The 22,459-nt window shown below is 37.1% G+C and overlaps 2 protein-coding genes across 11 annotated transcripts in view; both read right to left on the reverse strand.

The window, feature by feature from the left end:
* The window catches only part of NOS2 (nitric oxide synthase 2), a 36,490-nt gene extending 19,111 nt beyond the window's left edge, over positions 1 to 17,379 (reverse strand). Inside the window, exons 1-2 of one of the 3 annotated variants that reach the window (XM_055696351.1) lie at positions 17,205 to 17,379; positions 998 to 1,271 (exon numbers count right to left, since the gene is read on the reverse strand). The gene's annotated coding sequence lies outside the window, so the exon portion shown is untranslated. Of the gene's footprint in view, positions 1 to 997; positions 9,986 to 17,204 lie in introns of those variants that run through there. The other 2 variants (XM_027806343.2, XM_014280481.3) reach the window with 2 other exon arrangements.
* Positions 17,380 to 18,600: 1,221 nt separating this feature from the next.
* The window catches only part of LYRM9 (LYR motif containing 9), a 41,706-nt gene continuing 37,847 nt past the window's right edge, over positions 18,601 to 22,459 (reverse strand). For all 8 annotated transcript variants that reach the window (XM_055721257.1, XM_055721218.1, XM_027806360.2 and 5 more), the window contains exons 2-4: positions 21,630 to 21,770; positions 20,839 to 20,931; positions 18,601 to 19,667 (exon numbers count right to left, since the gene is read on the reverse strand). In XM_055721257.1, the coding sequence (XP_055577232.1) occupies positions 19,650 to 19,667; positions 20,839 to 20,931; positions 21,630 to 21,755 (237 nt within the window). In that variant the 5' untranslated portion in view covers positions 21,756 to 21,770 and the 3' untranslated portion in view covers positions 18,601 to 19,649. The remainder of the gene's footprint in view (positions 19,668 to 20,838; positions 20,932 to 21,629; positions 21,771 to 22,459) is intronic.

Here is a 22,459-nt window from a genome sequence, read left to right on the forward strand (position 1 = left end):
TAGGAAAAGCGATGTAAAATGCTGCTGTGTTACTCACATAGTAAAGGAAAAAAAACCACAACCAAACTGGGCTGTAAACTAACCAAAACATTTTGCAATGTATTCATCTGCTGGAGACAAATGGTATTTTGAGAGCCTGAATTCTGTATTTTGTAAGATATATATACATAAGACATATTTGTACGTAACGTATATCATTTATATAAGAATGTATAAAGTTTAATGTTATTCATTTTAGCAAACACTTTTGCTAATCTCTGATCCAAAAATGGATTTTTGCACTAGGGTAGGTGTGACAGAAGCACAAACTAGTAAAATGCTAGGCAAAGCAGAATTAGTGTCAGCGTTTGAATCCGATTTGTAACAGAAATAAAACTGATGTTTTCAAAAAATTAAAGAAAATATACATTGCTACATAATCCCGATGAAAATTATGTATTATTTTGTTATGTATACTACTAATTACATATACTGTGTATGTATATATACAAATTTATATTGCTGGGCTCCCAAGTGGCTGTCCACTGTAAAATCACAAAAGAAAAGAAATCCATTCAACTACCTGTGCAGAAACTGTAAGGTGTTAGGACCTGTCTGTTACTCCCACTAGAAGAAACAGTGTGTAATAAGCATTTCTCTACAGGTAAAAAATAGGAACAAATCTAAATTACTATTCTGCAATAAAAAACGCTGCAGTGTGCCTATACACTTTTGTAATACAGGAGGGAAAAAAGATAGAAGGAAAGGATAGGGAGGGAGGAAGAGAGAAAGAAAGAAAGAAAGAAAAAGAGAAAGAAAAAAATGAAAAAAAAACCCAGACAAAGACAAAAGAAAAGAGGAAGAAAAGAGAAGAAAAAAAGAGAAAGAAAAAGAAAAAAGAGAGAATAGACATTTTCCCTTCACTGGCATTCAGAGTAAGAACTTGCTTAATTTTCATGTTTTCCACAACAGGGTTCTTTAAATAACATTTACAGTATTACCTCTTACATGCACAAACCTTTAAATCAGCAGAAAGAGGAATAGTTTTCACAGCAGCAGGACAGTTCGGAAACAGCAGGAGACTGATTACAACGCTTCACTGCTAATATGGGGGAAAAAAACAAAACAGTTTGCCATATAGTTACTTGCAAGCTGCAGTAAATGAATGGAAACAGAACACGTACACAGTGCCAACTTACCGTGCTTTTGAGAGAAGTTTTTCCAAACCTGCCAGGAGACGGTCTTATCTGTCAAAATTTCTTTCCGTTAATCTCTCCTGCTCTGTAACCCTCCTGTAAGGCAAAAGCATTTTATACCCCAGGATCATGTGGGCAAAACAGCAGACTTAGGCTACATATGGATAGCAGACAAAAGGGAAATCCCAAAATGTCTCTATTTTCTTTCAGAACTGGAGGGTGGGTAGCTGACGTGCTGCCACAGCATTACATAATGTGTGTGACAGGAGGCAGAGAGGTGGCCAGTCACCATGCAAGCATCTCCTCTTTCCTGCACAGTGTGCTGTAACCTCATCACCGAGCACACGTAGAAGCTGAGGATGGTGTATCACACTGAACAGTTTTTGCAACCTCACAGGCAGTGTTACAATAAAAAAATTAAAAATCCTGAAAGACCTCTAAGAGATTTTATCACTGCATGGCCATTCTCCTATACATTAAACTAGCAGCTGTAGAAAGAGAGTGAGCAACTTATTTTACAGAACCATAGAGCTTTAGGATATGGACCAGTAAAGCATATAAACAGGTAATTACAACTAAGGACAAGTATTTTAAGTTTAACAAATATATTACTTCTTTATTTTTGATCAAGTTTTAAAGGATCTTTCTCACCAGAGTATTTATAGTCTTTCTTCCTCTCCAGAGCTCCCTATTCATTGTCTGTTGCTGACTGTAAGGTTTGTCCCTTTGTGCTTTTCTGACATAATTCAAAATCTGAAAGGAAACTGCAGCTCCCTGAGGTATGAGCTATTCACACCATGTTGTGTGTGTGAATGCCAGGACACCTAGACAACGATGAAGATAGGATTCTTAAGCTGATTTTCAATTTTAGTCAACACGTGGACATTCACATATTACAAAACCAGGTTTCTACCTATGGTCTGAAAGCCACAAGCAATCCCAGAGCCAACGGCTGCATGCAGTACAGAGAGCTGCCAGGCAACTGCAGACTCAGAAACGCTGTGGTGTGTCAGTATGCTCCCAAGGATTTTGGCCCCAGTTATTCATTCATTGATATTACCTATGACTAATTTAAGGAAACTTTTTAGAACTGCTTTCAAATTAAAGACAGTTTTTAAATTTGCTGACTAATACAAGGTGAAAATCATTACAATGATAACTAGAGAAAGAGGTGTCGATCAAAGATTACAGAAATAGTGCACAAACCCACAAGAGAAACAAGGAAACACACATTCTCTTTTCATCTATCACATTTTTTTTTTACTGGACAAGCTTGGGCAAGGCATTTTCTTCTTTCTGTGTCTAGTTTTTCTATTTAAAAATGAACATTAAGCACTTGTGTAAGCAATCCTAGAGGTAAACAGAGTTATGTGTGCATGTGTTCGTGCATGCACACACCTATATAGATACCATCCAGGGTTGCTAAAGATTAATTTCCAGAAAAATAGGCCCAAGTTTTCTGTAGTTTGAGCATTCATCTGCTTGACTGTATCAAGTCCATGCTTCTTTGCATTCGCTGAGTGTTCAGGATTTTTTTTCCCCCACAATACCCTTCCCTCTCAGCAGAATTATCACTTGACATCCCTTTATTTACAATATTCCAGACATCTAATCAGCAGGCAGAAATAATGTGTGACCCAATGCCATGTCATGAATTTCTACCTTGCTTCTAATCCACGACAGCACTTCCCAAACCATATACCAGTTGTAATTGCTTGAGTTTGAATACAACTCTGTCTGTCTCAAAGGTCAAATGAAAGGTACCTGGACTGATAGAGTTCAAAGACAAGGTTGTACTCTTCTTTGAATTCGCTGTTTTGTCAGGGTTTAAAAATTCTGTTTACATCCTCCCCTTTCTTATTAAATCTGACCTCTCTTTTCTACAGAACATGAGGAATCTTAATGTCTAATACTGTAAAAAACAATGTATCGTAGTAGGAGTAAGTGAATTGCTAAGCTTTTATTATTCAGCCTCCTTATTTATACGGTGCAGGATAAGAGCTTTTTAACAGTTATAGGTGACCTACTTCTGTTGGTCTTATTTTTCAGTGCTTGCTAATTTCATGTGGGTATGTTTCAGAGTCATTGTCATTAAAGCTCTTCTGAGGAGAGTATGGTGAAAATGTTCTGCACTGAAGGATGGAGATAGAAACAGTGTTTCTAGAATTCCACAATAATATAGACTAGAAATTTCCACTTTGTCACCTTCTACTTTAAATGCCTGAGACATGGAAAAGGAAGTTGGTAACTTCTACAAAAATACAAGACTTCAACTTTATCAATTTGCTACATTCAATTTAGAAGGTCGAAAAAGATGTGAAAATAATTCTAAGGACACTTATGACATTCCACTCTTAAACAGAAAAAAACCCAACTGGTCCATGGAAGCCAACTCCCAGGCACTGGTATGTCTTTAAATGAAGATTTACACAAGGAAACAATAGAGCTTCTCACCAGTTCTTCCTGCCTTTTTGCTCTGGAACCTCAATAGATTCACTGATTTTATTGGAGGCTTCTGGTAGTTTCTGACAGAGGTAGATATAATTAATAACTACTGTTAAAAAAGGTGTTCCCAAATATCTCCTCACACTGACTACTGTTAATCATAATCTTTTACACTGGTTTGGGTTTTGATTTCCCTAAGAAAATTTGTTTGCATATTCCCTCAGACTCTGCAAGATAGCAAAATTGTTGCTTTAGTTTGATTGATTACTGTAGCTTGAAGAATTTTAATGTATTTACAATTAACTGGAGCATCTTGCTCACTGGCTTGTTCATTATTTTGAAGTGTTCTTTGTAAAGCAGGGATAGCAACTTTCTATCAAAAGCAAATTCAAAGGCTCAGGTCTAGGCACTTGAAAAGATGCAAATACAAGTAGGATCCCAAGTCTATGTCTAGACTCCTTTTTAGTTTCTACAGGTTTAAGGTATATTAAAATCAGCAGTTTAGGGTAAGAAATGTAATGTTTCATTTTTCATCTCGTGATCTAGGCAGTGTAAGATTGAATGAGAGATAATGACAGAGCAGAGTGGAAAGTTTCACGATGTGAACATTTGAGGGTGAAAATGAAAGTTAAGGAGAACGTTAAATTAACAGTGCTGTGCCAGTAAACCCATCCCTTCCTGCCTGCGAGTTGTAATTTAGGCCAATTCAGAAATGCAGTAATAACAAAATCCCCTCAACAGCCACCCTTCTCAGAATTCCCATGTGTGCATGTTACAAACATCAACAAGGAACTGAAGGAGGGACAAAGCAATCAGACAACCAATAACCAGACTTTGTGCCTGGATGCACGTTGTCTCAAGCAGAAGTGATGTCAACTGCATACTGACTCACTCATGCAATGCTCAGCCACAGCTGCAGCAGCCTCGCAGATTAAAGCAAAAAAAAGTAGTAAAATAGCAATAGGCAGTTGACTGGACATAAAACCCAGTGTCCTGCATGCACCTCATGTGGCTGTCTGCTGGGCTGCGTGCCCTATGCTCCTTGATGTAATTTCATTATTTTTAGCCAATTGAAGATGTCATTGTCTGGAGCCTAAGGAAAAGCTGGCATGTGGATAGGGAAAACATATAGAACAGTGTTTGTTTTCTCTGGGCCTGCAATTGATGCTTGTCACAGCAGAATGTAAAGAAAGATGACCTTACGATTACCATGTGCATAAAGATTTTTTTGCTTAAGAAATAACAGTGAACTACAGAATTGCAAATGTGTTCCCATTTAGTAAAAGCATGGTCTGAGTAAGAAACTCCAATTTATGTAACAGAGTGCTGGTTGATGTCAGCAGGATTCAGAATTTCTAATCAAGGTCAGACAATGCAAGAGATTTAATACTGGTTTTCAAAAAACAATCTGTAGATTTCTGGGTTGAAACAAACAAAAAAAAAGAATACTGAAGCGTAAAAGTAACTGAAGTTCTGAATTTTTTTTAAAAACCTTGAACAAAAGGGAAGAGAAGCTAAAACTCGGCCTAAGAAATCACGAGGACCATTTTAATATGGTGTAGCTGCATTCTGCAATTCAGTGTTGTTTTTCACCAGAATATATTAAAATATCATACACAAAATTTTGATCTCACAGCACAGTTCCTAACCACAATGTGAAGGAACATACAGCAAATTGTGGTATTATTTCTCATGGAAATATGCTAGAGATATCATTTAAGAAATGCACTTCTATAGAAACTGCTTCAAAAACTGTGAAGCTGAGTAGAGAATGCTATGGTTCTGGAGGTTGATTTAGCCACTCCATGAAATCCTTGAGAAGGGCTCTAAGTCTCTTATCATGGAGGGTGGATCATGTTCTTCACCTTAACAGGACTTGAAAACTTACCTGCAATTCACATCAATAAAGTCAGTTTGGGCAATGATGAAGGCTCTTAATCCAGTGTTCCATCACTGATTTCTGAAGATTGTTTCTTACCTTTTATTTAAATTTCACATGATTACATTAGATTCAGTGTAATTACAAAATACAGTCCATGCTTTGCATGAGATATGAACAGAGACTTTTTCTTCAGAGTTTAATGAGCTGTGAAAAAGGTTATTATTAGGTCTATTGGGAAGTTCACCAAAATCCCCAGAGCCTGAAGTCTGCAATTAATGCAGTCTATTTCTGCCATATTCTGTTTCAGAAGTACATAGACACAATATTAAGATAACAAAAATCACATTTTTGCTTACTAAAATGGGTAATAAACACTCAGGATAACCTTAGATGCAAAGAGAAGTAACAGCACTCCATCCTGGATCAAGGAAGTAAAAAGTTAAATCATTAACGATCTTACCTGGTTCAGGAAATAATCAGAAAACACACTTTCAAGTCCCTTCCCCCTTCCTCCCCCCGGCCCAGTATAATCTTTTAATTATCATTCCCTTGGTTACTGTAGACTCACTGTGAGCGGAGGCAATGACAATGTTCACAGCAATTTCTTTTTCTCTTTTCTTTGGGGACTGTGCCAAAGTCTTTAACTCTGGAGCTCTGACCAACTAAAAAGCGTGTTTTCTCTGCTAAAGCATCACTAATCCTCCTGTCAGCCTTTCCTACAAAACCTCTGATGTGCACAACTGTAAAACTTTCCTTGTCCTCCTGTACTGGACCCAGAGACTGTGTTTCTTATTTTTCTCGATTTCTCTCACCCTACTTACCTCCATATACGAGGGCCTTCCTGACTGGCATGTGAATACTATAAGCTGCTGTGCATGGCTTTGAGAAAACACTGACCATCATTTCTTTGACTTGGCCCAATGGAAATTGATCTTAGGCACAAGTTCAGACACTGGTTGAATTTCATTCCTCAAGCAAGCATCTGCATTCACTGTAGTATTGCATCCCAGTCTAAAAATTCCGCCTCTGAAGAACATGGGCTGATTGTGATACCCAGAGAAGGATGGATCATCATCCAGTTCTGTATTTCCTCACTGAGGGACAATCATGAAGCTGAATTTGAAGGGGGGAAAAATAAGTAGAAGAGCATACTCATAAATAATTTTGCCTGCTTTCTTATTTATGCCATTAAACCACATGCTTTCTTTATGAAGCAATTGTGAGCAATTTCCTTCCATAAATGTGATGTTGGTTGGCTGAAAAACACTAAAATGAATCCACAAGACATCACTAACTTGTTATCAAAAGAGAGAGCACCCTCCTGCTGCTCTCATTGTATGTTTGTTTGCAGCAGCTGTGACTGCTGGAGCAGTTGATCTGCTTAACATTGAGAAAGAATCACTAGGCATCTTGGTCATTTGCTGCAAAAAAAAAAAAAAATAAATCTAAAAATGGCTTCACTAAGCAGTTCATACCAGACAAAAAGGAACTATTTCAAGCTATTTGATCTGCATATTTAGCATGTCTTTCTTTCTATCAAGTCATACTTCTACCCAAATCTCTGGAATTTTTCTTGCCCTAATTGACTTCTTTCTAAACAACCAGTAGGGATCTTCTCTCAAAAACTGTCTACTATTTTTATGTTAATACTGTCCCAGCCTGCTTATCTGTTTGATAAGAAAAGGGATTAAATGTATGGACAGATCAAGAAGGAAACAGCCACAGGAACATTTTCCACATCTAGAAATGCTAAATCTCATTCTGCTGACCACAGTACTGATCAGCCTATTGCACCCACCCTGACTGTGGTTTTGCACTTTGCTAGGGCCACAAATAACCCATCTCTAATTAAGCAATATTGTGGGAAAGCGTCAGATATTGAAATAGATGTATGAGACCAGCTCTGCATAGCCTCATTTTTTAGTAGTCAACCATCAGTCCTCACAGATTGCCTGTGCAAAGCAAACCACTCCTTTCTGTAACCGTGCATACTTCTTTGGGTCAGCCTAGTTTGAAAGACTTAAATTTATCAGAAGTATTTTAAGAATTTCTTAGTTTTCTTAGTGTAACAGTTTACCATGAACCCTGATATAACCTCCACATAAAGCCTGACAGAGAGAGGCATACTCATTACATAAGCATCTCAAATATGACAGTTGAATGACAACAACAAAAAACCAACCAAACAAAAAAACATCTATTCTACCACTTTCTGGAATGGAAGATTTTCTTTGGCTCTCTGGATCCAGCTATACTTACCAATATTTATTAGCACTAAGAGACAGTCTGAAAAGTTTGATAGAAACTGGTATATTTGATTTTGGAAAAAGAGACGGGGATGTTTTATACAGCTTCTAGTATAAAAGTTTTAGTCCACGTGGAATCTATCCTTTTTTCCTGATTAGAATTCATAACAAAGTCTTCCAGCCTCAGTCCTTCAGCAAATAGTGCTCCCTCCCACTACTACCTCCAACAAAAGTACACCTAGTTAGTGAGTTCATTTCCCCTCTCATCAGTCCCTCACCTCTAAACACAGTACATGAGATCTTTCTACTAGGAAGTGAAAGTAACTTGCAATCCTTAACTACAAGATTTCTCTCCATTCCTTTGATTTTTTTTATTGAAACATACAGCACTGTTCAAACAATTTCAATAAAAGTCAAGTGCTCATCTTTATTGCTGACTTATAAGCTTCTAACTTTTCCTTTATACCAGCCTTTATAGACTTTTAAATTTTTTAAAAATTTTTTTCTGTGCATGCTCAAGCATCAAACTCTGGTCAGCATAACTTAGCCTACACAAAATCATACTATGTTCAGCTGCTTTTTATTGTTTTCTGGACAGACAGGGATTTTCTCAGGCAATTTTATGACTCTACTTTATTTTCATGCACCCTTTACCTGCTTAAGCTGTTTTGAATGACTTATTGAAAAACGCTACATTTAGGCCAGTCTTGCCTAACCATGCACAGCTTTCAACATCTGTGAAAATTACATCACATTTTCAAAACTTTCAGTAAGTGTGAAATCACCTTCCCCCTGTTAGTGTTAGGAAAAAAAGCTAGTGCTAGAGGATTTGTGGTAATGAACTTACAACTCCTTTACTAGCAACTATCTACCTTCCCTTACAAAACCCGACAATTTCTAATATACATTCTTCAGCATCTTCAGAGTATTTTTAGTCAGTTTTCATTGATTTTGAGCTCCAAGTCTAGCTAAATACTTACACATTGAAATATGGACAATTTACCTTGTTAGTCTCTGTTGAGTATATACCAGAAAGCAAGCTTCTGCTGATCTGCTGCCAGTTCCAATTCAAGAAGTAAATCTTTGGACTAATTAAGGAAGTTTTGTTGCTTATCACAAATCTAAATAAAGAATTCAGTCTGAATGTATCTTCTCACTACATCTTCTATGGGTTTTTAAAACTTGTTTGTTAATCATCCAATGATCATATAAACTGGAGAAACATTCATCCTAAATTGTCAGTCAGCAGGAGGCAAGCAGTCTTTAACTTCCAAACTCCTATTCAGGCTGCTGTTAAACATGATGCTTACTTTGCATCCTTGAAGTTTTTCTATTTGTTACACATAACAGGAATGGTTTAGAAATATGTTCACACATATTCTGACTAATTCTCCACCACCGAATAAAACAACCATTTCGTCATTTGGAACTGCCTAGCAAGCAAAACCAACGTGTAAGCAAACTTCAAGCAGTTGCTGAAATATGGTACACTGAATAGTGCTTGGCTTTACGGAATGTTCCTCAAACTTAACTCCCATAAATGAAATAAAGTCAGTAAAGAAACTTATATCATGCATAAGGTTATAACCTAAAGGAGATTGCAGGTTGGAAGGGACCTTAGCATTTCTGCTAGTCCCACCTCCTGCTCAAAGCAGGGTCAGGTATGAGGTCAGACCAGGCTGCTCAGAGCATAATCCAGGCTAGTCTTGGACTTCTAAGGAAGGAGACTGCACAACATATCTGTGCAACCTACTCTACTGCTAGACTGTCCTCACGGGGAGAAATAGTCTCCTTACACTCAGTCTGGGCTTCTCTTTTCAACTTCTTGCCCATTGCTTCTCAACTTCCCACCATGCACCACTGTGAAGAGCCTGGCTCCATCTCCTTAATGTCCTCTTTAAAGTCACTGAAAGGCTGCGATTAAGTCCCCTGGGGTCTTCTCCTCTCCACATGGAACAAGCCCAGTTGCTTCAGCCTCTTCTCATGACACATGTGCCACAGCCTCAACCATCATGATGGTCCTCTACCAAACTCACTCTTTTTGTATGGGAAGGCCCAAACTGGACAGTCCTCTAATCGCACTGCTTTTCCTACCTCACTTTCTACAGGAATTCCAGGCTAGGGACATATTTAGCTTGTTTTTCACTTGACAAGCAAACATACTAATTATTTACACTACTCTTGACCACAGAGAGAGATTAGCCTTTGAAGCTGCATTTGGAAGGGGGAACACCACCTGAGAGTTTGAAAAGTCACTTATTAAAAATAAAAAATAACAGATGTGGAAGAACATGTGTTGATATACAGTAAAATCAGATTCTAGAAAATGATGGATGGCTTTATGAAGTGGGTTAAGTCATAGGGTTTAATCTATAATTATGTAATATATATTATACAATTTATTATATATAAAATGTATAATAATAATTAAAAAATAACTCCTAGTACAAACATCAAAGGATTGTTACAGATTAATTAGCAGGTGCTATTAATACCTATAACAATTTTTGTCCTTATTCCCAAAAGGATAAGACACAAAATAATCACTTCATGCAGTTTAAATTTTCATCTAACTATGGCAGTAAGGGGCTACTTGGACCACAGCCACTAAACCAAAGGGAGCTGACAGACTGTGTGCTTCACTGTTAAGTGACAGAAATTGTAAGATTTTTGGTCATAAGCATGTTTCTACCTCATCTTGTTTTTATGATGATTAATTCTGGCTTAGTCATCCAAAACCTGGCAGAAAGTTATGTAAAAGGAAATTTTCTGTGACTACAACACTGTCTTAAGGTTAAAGTAGCTCAAGAGTGTGCTTTGACCAGCACAGGCTGAAACCCACTATGTTATTTCCTTCTTTCCTCTCATGTACTAGCTTCTAAGACTTAATTGCACCCTGAGGATTCTCCAAAAGAACAAATCGTTCATCTTACTAGGAAGACTTTTGGGAGGTCAATATTTCCTGTATTTACATGAAGCGTGAAGACCCTCATCCAATACAACATCTCTAATCCTGATTTCCTCCCATGTTTTTGCTTTTGAAATCCTATTTCTTTTCAATGGAAAGGAAATGTATGGAAGACAGATGACTGGCATCTTGAAATTACTTCCTAGTGACAAGACAAATTCTCACAGTTAACAATGCCTTGATTTCATAGAATGACCATATCAGGAAAGATGAATTCTCATGTACGTAATGATATACCCACAGTTTCTGCCCACACAACATCTGATAGCTCTAGATAGAGAGCTAAGAGATGACGCTCGTGCATGCTTTTGGTAGGTTTTTGTATTAAGTTCCTCATCTCAGATGAGCTCCTATTGTTAGATGATTATTTTGCAAAACATGCATCACCCCAACTCTAATTTGCAGAAGTGAATGCACCATGGAGAACAAGTGATCATTTTCAGAGGGGTATTCTAGGTCAGTGTTTATACACACAAACACTGTATATACTTTATATTATATATATATACTGAGCACAGTATAAACTAATGATCAGCAATTCATCAACTCATTTTTATCAATATTAAAACCTGTGGTCTATTTAAAGTTGAAAAAGGGAATGTAGTTCTTCAGCACAGAAGACAGCAGCATGACTTTCAATGTTTACTTTTCCAAAAGAGTATATGAGCATGGGAAATGAAAGCAACTAATTAGTGGTTGAAGAAACTTCAGAATGCTCTTTATGCCTTGACTGTATGCAGCAGTTCTAACTAGAAGTAATGCCTTTGCTTTCAGTCTCCAAGCTGACTTGAAAGCCAATACATCAACACCAGACTCACCTCTTGAACTTAGCCCGTACTGCAGAGACTATATTTTGTAAAACTGGAAAAGCAAAACTGTTTCACTTTTAATTCCAGTAAATGTTATTAAGCATCATACATTTCTCTAAGTATTCAGGGTAGTGAAAAATGGTGTAAGACAGCGAATGCTCACTGAAGTACACAGGAATCTTTCCCTTTGATTTTGGTGGCTTTGAACCCATGAACAGCATGAGAAATAAACATCCCATTAAGCAATTATCTGAAATGTCTTTGTTCTTATAGACCAAGACAGAATTTGATAGATCATAAAAGCAAGATTTGTGTCTCCCAGCTTTTTTTTTTTCCTAACAAACAGTACCTATGAATCCCAGAGGTTCTTAGTGTTATAGAGTTCTACAGAACAAAGTTATATAATTATGATCTGTGATTTCTTGCAGATACTTGTAAAATTAGTACAATAAAGTCAGCTGATTACAGGTTCAGTGTGGTATCTAACCTGTACCTTTCAAAGTATCTTTGTTAGATGAAAGTGTTTATGATTCTGTTCCTCTCCGTCAGACATGATTTCATTCAAGCTATTTTATGCTAAATACCACTCATACTGTGGTATGTACATTCTTTGTATTATTACATTAGCTATAAACCCTGCACCTTTGCTTATGAATAAGCTTTGAGGATAATGAACAAGTTATAGAGGGCAGGGATTGGCTCTTCATCTCTTAAGTTTCATCACTAGAAGCATTTTCACTGCATTTAATCAATTAGAAATTACCAGACTTGGGATAGTGTAACTGTGAAATCCTATAAGCTGTATTATGTCAGTTGGGAGCAGAATTTGAGATCTCTATTTTTAAACTATGCTTCTGAAATAACTGTAAAATTAACATTACCACTTTAGTATCTTCCTAGTTCAAAGTCATGCTGGTAGGGGAATAACCATTTTACTGCTACTTGCCAGCAGAGTCTCAACCTGTCAGAGAGGTGCTCTGCACACTGAAATCATCAGGCTAAAGGAAGATAGTGAGCACAACACTGGGAGCGGAAGCAAATGAGTATGTGAAGAGAATCAGGTGTGTTAAGAGCTCTCACTGGTTCTTAAAAAAAAAAAAAAAGCAGTATTGAGATTGACTATAAGTTATTGTTTACTCATCTTGACCATGACAACCCAATTGTTAATAGCAGTTACATATATGCATCACTATGCAGACAGTGAACTAGAGACCCTTCCACGTAATCCAAATGGACAAGGCAGAATATGAAATAGCAGTCCAGAGAAGTGATCTTATTTTCCTGAGGATATATGGCACCACCACGAAGTATGTAAGACTATCACCAAGCATAACTTTTAAGGTCTCCCAAGTAAGGCACCTAAAAAGCAATCTGAGAACTACTTTTGAAAATCTTGGCCATAGAGCTGCAACTCAGCATGAGATAGTTCCAGCTAAGAGAGGACAAAGTCTTCAGAGCTCTTTGGGGAGAGGTCTCCAAGACTCAAAAGGTGTCTGCATTCCATACTGTAAACAGTGGCTAAACACACCATTTTGTGACCTATAAGAAGAGGAGGAAAAAACAGAAAGAGAAAGCAGCTCTTGCAGTTGCACAATTGTGGAAAATGAAATAATCTATTTTGGGGCATGAGAAGTCATTCCTCAGATTGATGAGTATCAGGGAGGTGTCTCCAGCAAACACAGCCTTTGCCTGTGTCTGCCATCATGACATAACATTTTCCAGACTAACTTCTGTTTGACATTTGTTTTGAAACACAGTTTTCCTTGTTCCTTGTTTCATACCACCTCAGATACAGCTGACTTTCTGTAGATGAGGCGACTACTGAGAAAGATAAAGTAAGACTGAGAAAATCCCAGATCCTGTGTGACATTACCTAACACAGAACAGAGTCAACCTAATCAGTTGCAAGAATTTGTCAATTTTGTATCTTTTAAAATCCATTCTGTAGAATGGCAGGAAATACTAATCAAAACACCAGCACTTTTAAACTTCTTTCAAAAAGGATACTAAAGACTGTGCAAAAAATAAGCTGTAATAATAAAAGAACATACAGTACACTAGTTTTTCAACAGATGAAGCTGAACACCAGCAGAAGGAAATGCACAGGTAATGAAGCAGTTCAATCTAATTTTGCAGGGCAGCAGCTGAAAGAAAGTATTTTATATGACATAGTGAAGCACCCAAACAAAGCTGTCTCAGAATTTAGTGATTAAAGAAAAAAAAAAAAATCAAGTTAATCCTTTTCAAAGTGAATTAATGCAGACTATGAAGGCAGATTCTTCTGAAGGAAAAGGCAGACAGGTCAATAGTTAACAGAATGGGAAACTTCTTAGGCTTCTCAGTTCATAGGTAAGGACAATAAACTGCCGTTCCAGAAATTTAATTTTCATCACCTACTAGCTTACTTAAGGGAGTAATCTTGCACATTTAAGTGTGCAATGTCAGGAACCTCTTCTATCAGTGAAAAAATACAAACATTGTTAAGCTTTTAGCTGTAACAGATGCCTCTGCTTCTAAACTTTAAAAAACTATTTAAAATATCAAACAATTACGAGGGAAACAGAAAATATTCTTCAAAGAACAGCTGGGTCTTTTTAAAGTTAATATGTCTTCCCTGATTACTCAGGAGCTGAAAGGACTAGTGTATACTTCAGTTAACACTATTTCATAAAACCTGGCTCGACAGAAGTATAAGATAAATTAATCAAATAATACAAAAGTTGACAGATGTGCCAGCTGGCTGATGCTCAAGAAGAAATACATCACCTCTAAACAGTAGAAAAGACTGCAGTAAAGCAACTGACCAAGTGGGCAGCGCAGTACAGCGTCAAGCCATTTTCAGGTGTTACTGACTTGTTTTAGAAGACAGTTCTTGACAAAGAGACTACTCGCACATTTCAAATAAACATATGCTATTCTGGATAACAATGATGGACGCTACAATTTGGAGCATAAAGCTTTAAAGACTTGTTCTTACAGTTTAAGGTCAAGGGCTCTCATAATGAATGAATATTACGATATTGAATGTTTAAGACTCATAGCTGCTGTGCTGCCTGTTCGGTTTGCATCTTATCAGAGCTTTATATGAAAGCACAATTTGTAATACCAAGTTAAAAGCTATTCACAAATAAGAAACTGTTTCCCTTGAAAAAAGATCACAGTGAATATTATTTGATAATATATACTCAGAAATAGCGTGTATACTTATTCTTTATAGTACCACTGTAAAGATCATTTCCTTATGACATTTGAAAATGAGCCAAACACCATAGAAGAGATGTTTTTGTTTAACATCGAATTCTTAAGTTCACATGTCTATAAACAAAAAGCAATGCCTGTGATATAACAAGTGCTAAAGTGCTAAAGCTAAAGAATGATTTAAAGAATATTCAGTTATTGACAAATGACTCTAAGCAAAACCTGGCTTGGGGTGGAAGTATTCTATTCCCTACCCACAGGGCTCAAATTACTTTGTGGCAAGAGTGAATTGAAATCAGTAACACTTGTGACATAACAATGTGATCAGAAATATATACATCTCTAACCAAGTGAAGTGCAGAACACTATCCTGTATTTTAGATAAGCCACAAATTTATACCTTTGCCATGCCAAAACCTGCTATGAACAAAGGAGAAAAAAAATAAAGGAAAAAAGGAAAGATTTTCACTATGCAGAAACCTTCAACATGAGTCTCCAAGGCTCTAATAACAAAAGTAGACCCTTTGACATTTGCCTGTGGGCTTAACAGCCAGAACCTATATGCTAAAAAACCCATATTGACTAACCCACTGCCATTGTTCCAGTCTTTCTAGACATGGTACACTTCCACATTCATTACATACATATTATTTCCACACAATTTCAGCTTTATGTTCCCCATGTTGTATATACACATAGAAAATAAAAGCATAGCACCAAATTTGGTTCTGTTCTTAGACTGAGTTTTGGCAAGCCTATAACCTGGAGCTAATGACCAAGAACTTTTTCCTAATTTTCCTTGGCTAAGATGTGATCTAAATAAAGCTGTTTCTCCATACTTCAAGAATTAAAAGCACGATCCCAACCTATTAAACAGAAGTCTCTCAGCTGTCTTTTCCTTGTTCTAATATTTGTCTTGCATAACAAGCCCTCTGTGAAACCCTCTCTCTAGCTTAACTGACGGAGTTGTCTGTACACAACCTTTGAACGGTTAACAGCACTCAACTCCTCTAATTGTAGAGGAGCACTTAGAAGTTACTGACTCAAGGTCAGCTGCAAATCTATTGTTTCCAGAATGTAGTTATTAGATTTGTGTAAACACAATGAAAACCCTCATGCTAATGAATGACCAGGTGATGCTATTCCACACCAAAAGTGATGCTGGCAACTGAATGCTTACTATAGGACTGCTTATCAGTGGGGCCTATGAAAACTTTGACATTACCTTCTGATGGGCCCTTAATCATCCAATTATTGCATATACCTATCAACAGTCCATTACTTACCAGAACTGACACGGGTTCCTCATTTCAGTAAAAAGAAACTAAACCCTATGAAGAGAATAGGCTTGCGCCTTTTTACTCATCTTCCTTTATTGTGTCAACAGTTTAATAAGCACTGTAAGCCTTTATTCTTTTAAACTTTGCAATAGTAATTACAGTATATAACACAGTTTCTTTTATCCCTTATTACTTAATTGGCACCCAACATCTTTAGTTTCAGAGATTCTGGATGACTGAATATGGAAAAACAAATGCACCAATCTAGTGTTATTTTCTTTGCCACTGCCATCAGAGAACCATGGAGGAGACTGGCCAAGGCAGTGTTCCCCTGTGAGAGGAATAAAGTTATGCCTGCAGCAGTGTAAGTTTCACCCACAGTGGGCCCTGTTAGAGCCACTGGCAGCTAATCCGTAGCACAGCACCATTAGTACCTAGTGAAGTAATTGGTGGAACAGAGAACAGTTGTTCTGTCCCAGCAAGGCTGGATGGCAGAGAGTTGCTCAAAGGCAAACGCAGATACTAACAAAGAGAACTCAATTTACCATATAAACTCTCAGGTGAAACAGGTTAGTGAGTAGTAAATGAGGGCAACTCCAGGATTAAATTACTTTTGAGTAGAAGTTTTCTGGATGACAATTTTGGTCAAAAGTATTGAAGTTCTGCCAAAATCCCTTTTCAGAGTTCACGTTCCCATCTGCATCTGGGCTAATGTAACATCTTTGGTCTCAAATTATGCTACTGAAGAACAGAATTCATATAATGTCTTGAAAACATAAAAGCCTCAGCTACACAGCTGAATGACTCTTCAGCCCAGAGAAACATGTCTGCTTAGAAATTTGGGTTACCTTCACTATTACAAGGAAGTAAGTAGTTGTTTGCATCATGTCTCCCCACCACCAAGGAAATTACTTGTTCCATAACAGAGTAAATAAAGTTATCTTCATATTATTTCCATTCTATTAAAAGGTTTGGTATTTTGAAAACCAGATTGTTTTTATATGTATAAAAAAACCCCTAACTACTCAGACATCACGCCCTACAACTGAATTACTACTGTCAAAATATTTAGTCATGATGTCTCCAGCCTCAGCAACCATGTTCTCCCTCTACACCCTACTAAGAACTGCATGCTGTACCGGTTTCCAAAATCTACAATTCACAGGTCCTGGTCCTACCCTATCAGTTACATCTATCATACCTTTGGTCCAATGTTTCCATATCTCAGCTGGCACTTCACACATTTAGAGATGCAGACGTGCCACGGTTGCACCTTCCAGCTCCTTGGTGCTTTCCCTCTTGAACTATCCATAAATTAAATAACAGGCATGTAAGAATTATTTAGACACATGTAATTATCCTATTTCATAACTGAACAAAATATTATGCCTCACACTACAAAAGGCCAGACAATTAAAGCAATAGAGGGTGTTAAAGTTCAGGAAACTAGTAGGTTTCTATACACTGTTAATCCTACTGAGTCTTACAGTTTTTCACTATCACACTGACACAGAGTTCAGTGCATGTCCATGCTACAGACCAAATATATAATACAGTACAGCATGGGTCATCTGTTTGCTCTTCTTGATTAAAAATAGTATATTCAGACATCTACTATCAAATCTGCTTGAGCTTTTTTACTACAATGTTCAGTTTCATACTGGATATTCCTTGTCAACTGCCAAAGCTGAACTCTTCTATGCTCTATCTTGCATCAAATTATTTTGAATGTTTAAACCAGAATAGTTGCACTTTCAAAAAAAATCTATTTAAGCAGAAAGAAAAGCGGTTTTCCTCACATCAAGAAAAACTTACACCTACTTTGTTGAAAAACTCTATTACCCCTCATGTTTTATCTGAAATCAAGCAGCTGTATGGCCCCAGAATAATACCTGAGTATCTTCTGAGGCACCTATCAAAAAAGGATTTGAGGAGGAGAAATAAGTGGGGTAGAGAGACAAGATGAGACAGAACAGAATTAGGGAATATGTAGAACAAGAACAACAAAAGCTGAGGGTATGTAAGGTGATATGAAAGATGTAGGAATAAGAGAGGGGAACAATAGTGGCGATGGCAGAGGAAGAACAGGAAATCGTGAAGAGGAGGGCTTACGGTTAACAGAGACAAAGGAATTTTTTTTAATACAATACATTATGGTATAAACAGTCACTTATGGCCCCATTTCTTTTATAGCACTTGTCATTCTTCTCAATTACTTTGAGCTAGGATTTTCTTTATTTCTTTCATGGCTGAATGAAAAGAAAAAAATGGAGAAAAGAAAAATCTGGAGTTTAAAATAAAGATCTGCCTCAGCACTTGAGTTCCATTTTGACAGGTGAAGAGGCTCAACAATTTCGAAACCGTAAAAAAGAACCCGACCACCAACTACTTCGGACACGCACTGCGGCATGCACTGCCACCCTGAGGTAGAAAATTCCAAGTACAGCGAGAAGCAAAGGTCATGTTTCAAAAGGACTCTTGTACACCACATTAATTTTATTTAATATTGCTAATATTTCTAGTGTTTCTATTGAGTGTTCCGTGATGAAAACGCATTAGGGCAGTGAAAAGACAGTCTTCTTAAAAAGGACATGGGCTCCCATTTTTAAAGGACATTTATTAGGCGTTACAAAAAGTTGTGAAGGCCTTTATATCTGTACAACATTGCACATTTCAGTAATCATACCATTCAGTGCACAAACCCCATCTGAACGGTGTTCATTTTCATGCAGCTTTACAGATTAGGGTGACAGACACCTATCTTTAAATAAGACAACCATTAATTCAAGCGCAAACACATACAGTAGAATGAAGATATTCCCACTGCATGCACAGGCAAGTGGAAAATACAGTGGTTCAAGTTTCAGATGGACTTAAAGTTCTTGTGGGTGTGTTCTCCATTCAGTAGCCTATGCTTTTGTGTCTGCTACTAGATTAAATCTGTGCACTGGTCATACCTCCTCCACCCTGAAAATGTATCTATATGGTCCTGCAGAGGATGATCTGACATAACAGACTGACTACTGTAATTCTGAGCATTATACAAACTCAAATCCACTGTTACTTACACAGAAGAACCTTCCCACCAAATAGTCTACACAGTAAGTGTATCAAACACTGCTATGCTACAGCGAATCTAGGCCGAATAGTATGATCTAGCCCACAATCAAGTAAAGAGAAATTTGCTCTGATCCTCAGTGAGCATTTCTCAGGTTTTCAGGCTCCCAGTATAGACCTTTATGCTCAGATACTAGTTAAATTCTTTCAGATGAGATGCTGTAATTCAACAGATATGAACGACAGACAGGGCACTAATTATTTGTTAGTGTCTTGTATTCGGTTACATTTTTATTCCCAGTAAGTTTTCCTGAGAAGCTCTCTCAAAGCTTAGAAAAGTTTGGGCTTTACGCTAAAGTTTAGTGATTATGCAAGCTAATACTTTGAATCTAGACTGTGCCTATTAATCTACAGACTCAAACAGCTTCAGAAATATTGATTTAGCTTCATGACATCCCAAGGAGAGATAAATTACTGTATTTGTATTAGGTAAGAGAAAACCCCAGGCAATAACTATAATAGAGTACTGGGCTTGATTGCAAGTCCTCTAAAAATGTTTACCAATGACATTGTCTTCATCATTCCTCTTCTACTTCTGCTTTTTATACTAAAAAAGAAAAGAAATAAATAATTATTTGCGTGAAAGAGCACATAACTAAAAGGAACAGTTCACACTGACAAGGATTTACAGCCTTCTTCATGATCTACATAAAATTATCTCACTTTCCTTTAAGTTAGATTAAAATTTGATAGGCTTTCCCTCTACAATATAAAATAATGCTTCTTGGCAGGCACTGTGAATCTGATGCTCCTGTCACAGAGTTCAGTTACCAGTTTTCCAATGAGGCAGACTACCATCTCTGTAGCAGAATCAGAATGAGGCTTTTCATAATTGCAGGGAGAATAAAATCAGATTCAGGCACAGACAATTATTTGCTAGGCTGTAACTGCTGGGATTTGGCTACTGCTGTAATTTTATAATCTATGACTAATCTGTGCTTGCTTCTGTAACAATTCCCATTTGGATTTCATGGCCTGACAGAGAGAAGGACTTAACAGTCATTTAGTAAATTAAATCACAGATACTTAGAGCAAGCTGAACTTTTGACTTGTTTCATTACACTCTCAGAAACCCATGTTAACATATTGTGCTCCCCAACCAGATTTCAATCCAAGGAAATGCAGGTGACTCAGCTGTCTAACGGTAAACAATCTTCACTCTTTAAGAAACCAGTTTGAGTGGTATCTTTCAGTCCTGTGATAGTAAAGAGTCATAGCCACTGGGTGATAATTATGGCACAAGTAAACCAGTTCCTACAATTTTGCCACTATGCTGTTGGACCCCGATCTGTGTAGTCACAGGCAAGATCTGAACAAAAAAAATAAAATCATTCTGGGAGTTTATGTAAACTCAGAGAGGATAGATTCCTGTTAGGAAAGTAGCTGATACATATCAACAAACTGGCTTGCAAAATATTATAGGGTTTTTTTCCCCCATAATAGTTATAATAGCCACTAATGCTGAAATTTAATAGAATTATTCATGGAAACAAAGATTTATACAGACCAACTTAAAGCATCACTGGTTCCAAAAAATACACTTAAGTTTATATCGACAAAGAAGAATTTTTAAGCAAGAACTATCACAATCATAAATCCCTAGTGGCTAAGTATTTTCTGTCACCTGGATACAACAGTTTGCTGTTCCTAAGTTGCCTCTGATGTTTTATTCTTTGATGTGAACTGAGAGCAAAACTTAGACAATCTGATGCATGCACCTTACTCATGACCCAGTCAGCATCTTCAATGGCCCTCTTAATGATCTGCTGGATTCGCTCAGGATCGTCTTCATCAGCATGAACTTTGAAGCTCTGCAATATTCAAACATTCAAAGTGTTACACTGACTACCCAACTTAAAACAACAGTTGTCAAAATAAGGATCACTTTGAAATTGCAAAGAAAATATTTGATGCAAGCAAACTATTGACCTGAAAGGGCAAAAATATACATGGTAGCACCTGACAGTGCTATTTCCATAACAAGCATTGTCAAATGTAATTTCATATTAAGCATTTTACTCCTTTCACACATCATCAGCAAAAAAACCCCAGAAAACTTCAATTCACATTAAATATAGAAAGACACAGCACAACAGGTACTATCAAAGGCACGAAACTACTTCTATATGAACAATTAGATGGGATTCACCCATCCAGGGGGCAGCTGGGGGTGGAGGTATATAGTGGAAAACATGACTGACAAGAAACCAGTAAGTTTCACCATAAAAGACGTGTTTAGGTGAGTAAGGAATGATTGTTCACTCTCCTGACTAACACCAGAATTAGAGATGAAAGCCAAGGAAAATAGGTGGTTTCAGATTCAAAGCAATCAAAAAGAAATGCTCCTACATACTCCTGGTATAATCCTTCAAACCCACTAATGTTTCAAGCTTGCAGAAGAATAGTATTTTAAGCGTCAGGAGTTATAAGAAGTTGGTCCAAACTGTAGGAGGAGAAAAACAAAAAGCCTCACAACACTGAATTCCACCAACAGAAATCAGTTTCTCACCTGCCTGACTGCATGTCTGTAATGCTGACGAATATTCTCTTCAGGAAGTTGCTTACAGCATCGAAGCAGGTAACGATACAACTGCAAAGAGTTCTGAACTAATTCAGCATTTGGTAGTGGGGCCATTATCAAGCTTTTTAGCTGTTGAAAATAAAACACAAATCAAAACATCTAATTAGTTTTTTTAAGAACAGAGAAATAGAAGTGTAAAGTAATTTTATGACAAAGAAAACAGGGCCAGCAGCATGACTTGAAGAAACTTTAGAAGAAAACACAATATCAAATGAATCAGAATTGCTTGGTTTATGGACAGATGGGGGTGAGGTCTCATTGATCAAGGTATTAAAATACAGAAGTATGCAGTTCATGCCAGAAGATCACTTTATGGTGGTAATATTGAAGTGTACTGTAATATTAAATTTCTTCTAGTTTATAAAAAAGGACCCACAGTGTAAGCTGCTGTAAGTATATAAAGCAGTACTGCAACCTTGATGGAACTTTACTTGATAAGCCATGATTCTTAGATTCATTCAAGCTTCCAGTGCTTTCCTTGAACATCCATTAGAGTCCATCTACTTGTGACATTGTAGAATGAGGATGTTCATAATTGCTACAAGTGGTGTTGGAGTTTAGCAATATTTCCTAGTATTGTCATTATCTCAAGAATATCTTGTGAACTGGCCTATGAGTGTCAGCTTTAACTTGAGGTAACACCTACAAATATAGGAGAAGCCAGGCAAAAATATCTCTGGTTTCAAATTTTCCTTTTTTTTTTTTTGGTAACAGCAACAGGAAAAGAACAAATTTAACAAGTTTCACCTCTACAACTA

This window comes from Falco cherrug, chromosome 1, assembly GCF_023634085.1.
Source record: "Falco cherrug isolate bFalChe1 chromosome 1, bFalChe1.pri, whole genome shotgun sequence".
Classification (NCBI taxonomy): domain Eukaryota; kingdom Metazoa; phylum Chordata; class Aves; order Falconiformes; family Falconidae; genus Falco; species Falco cherrug.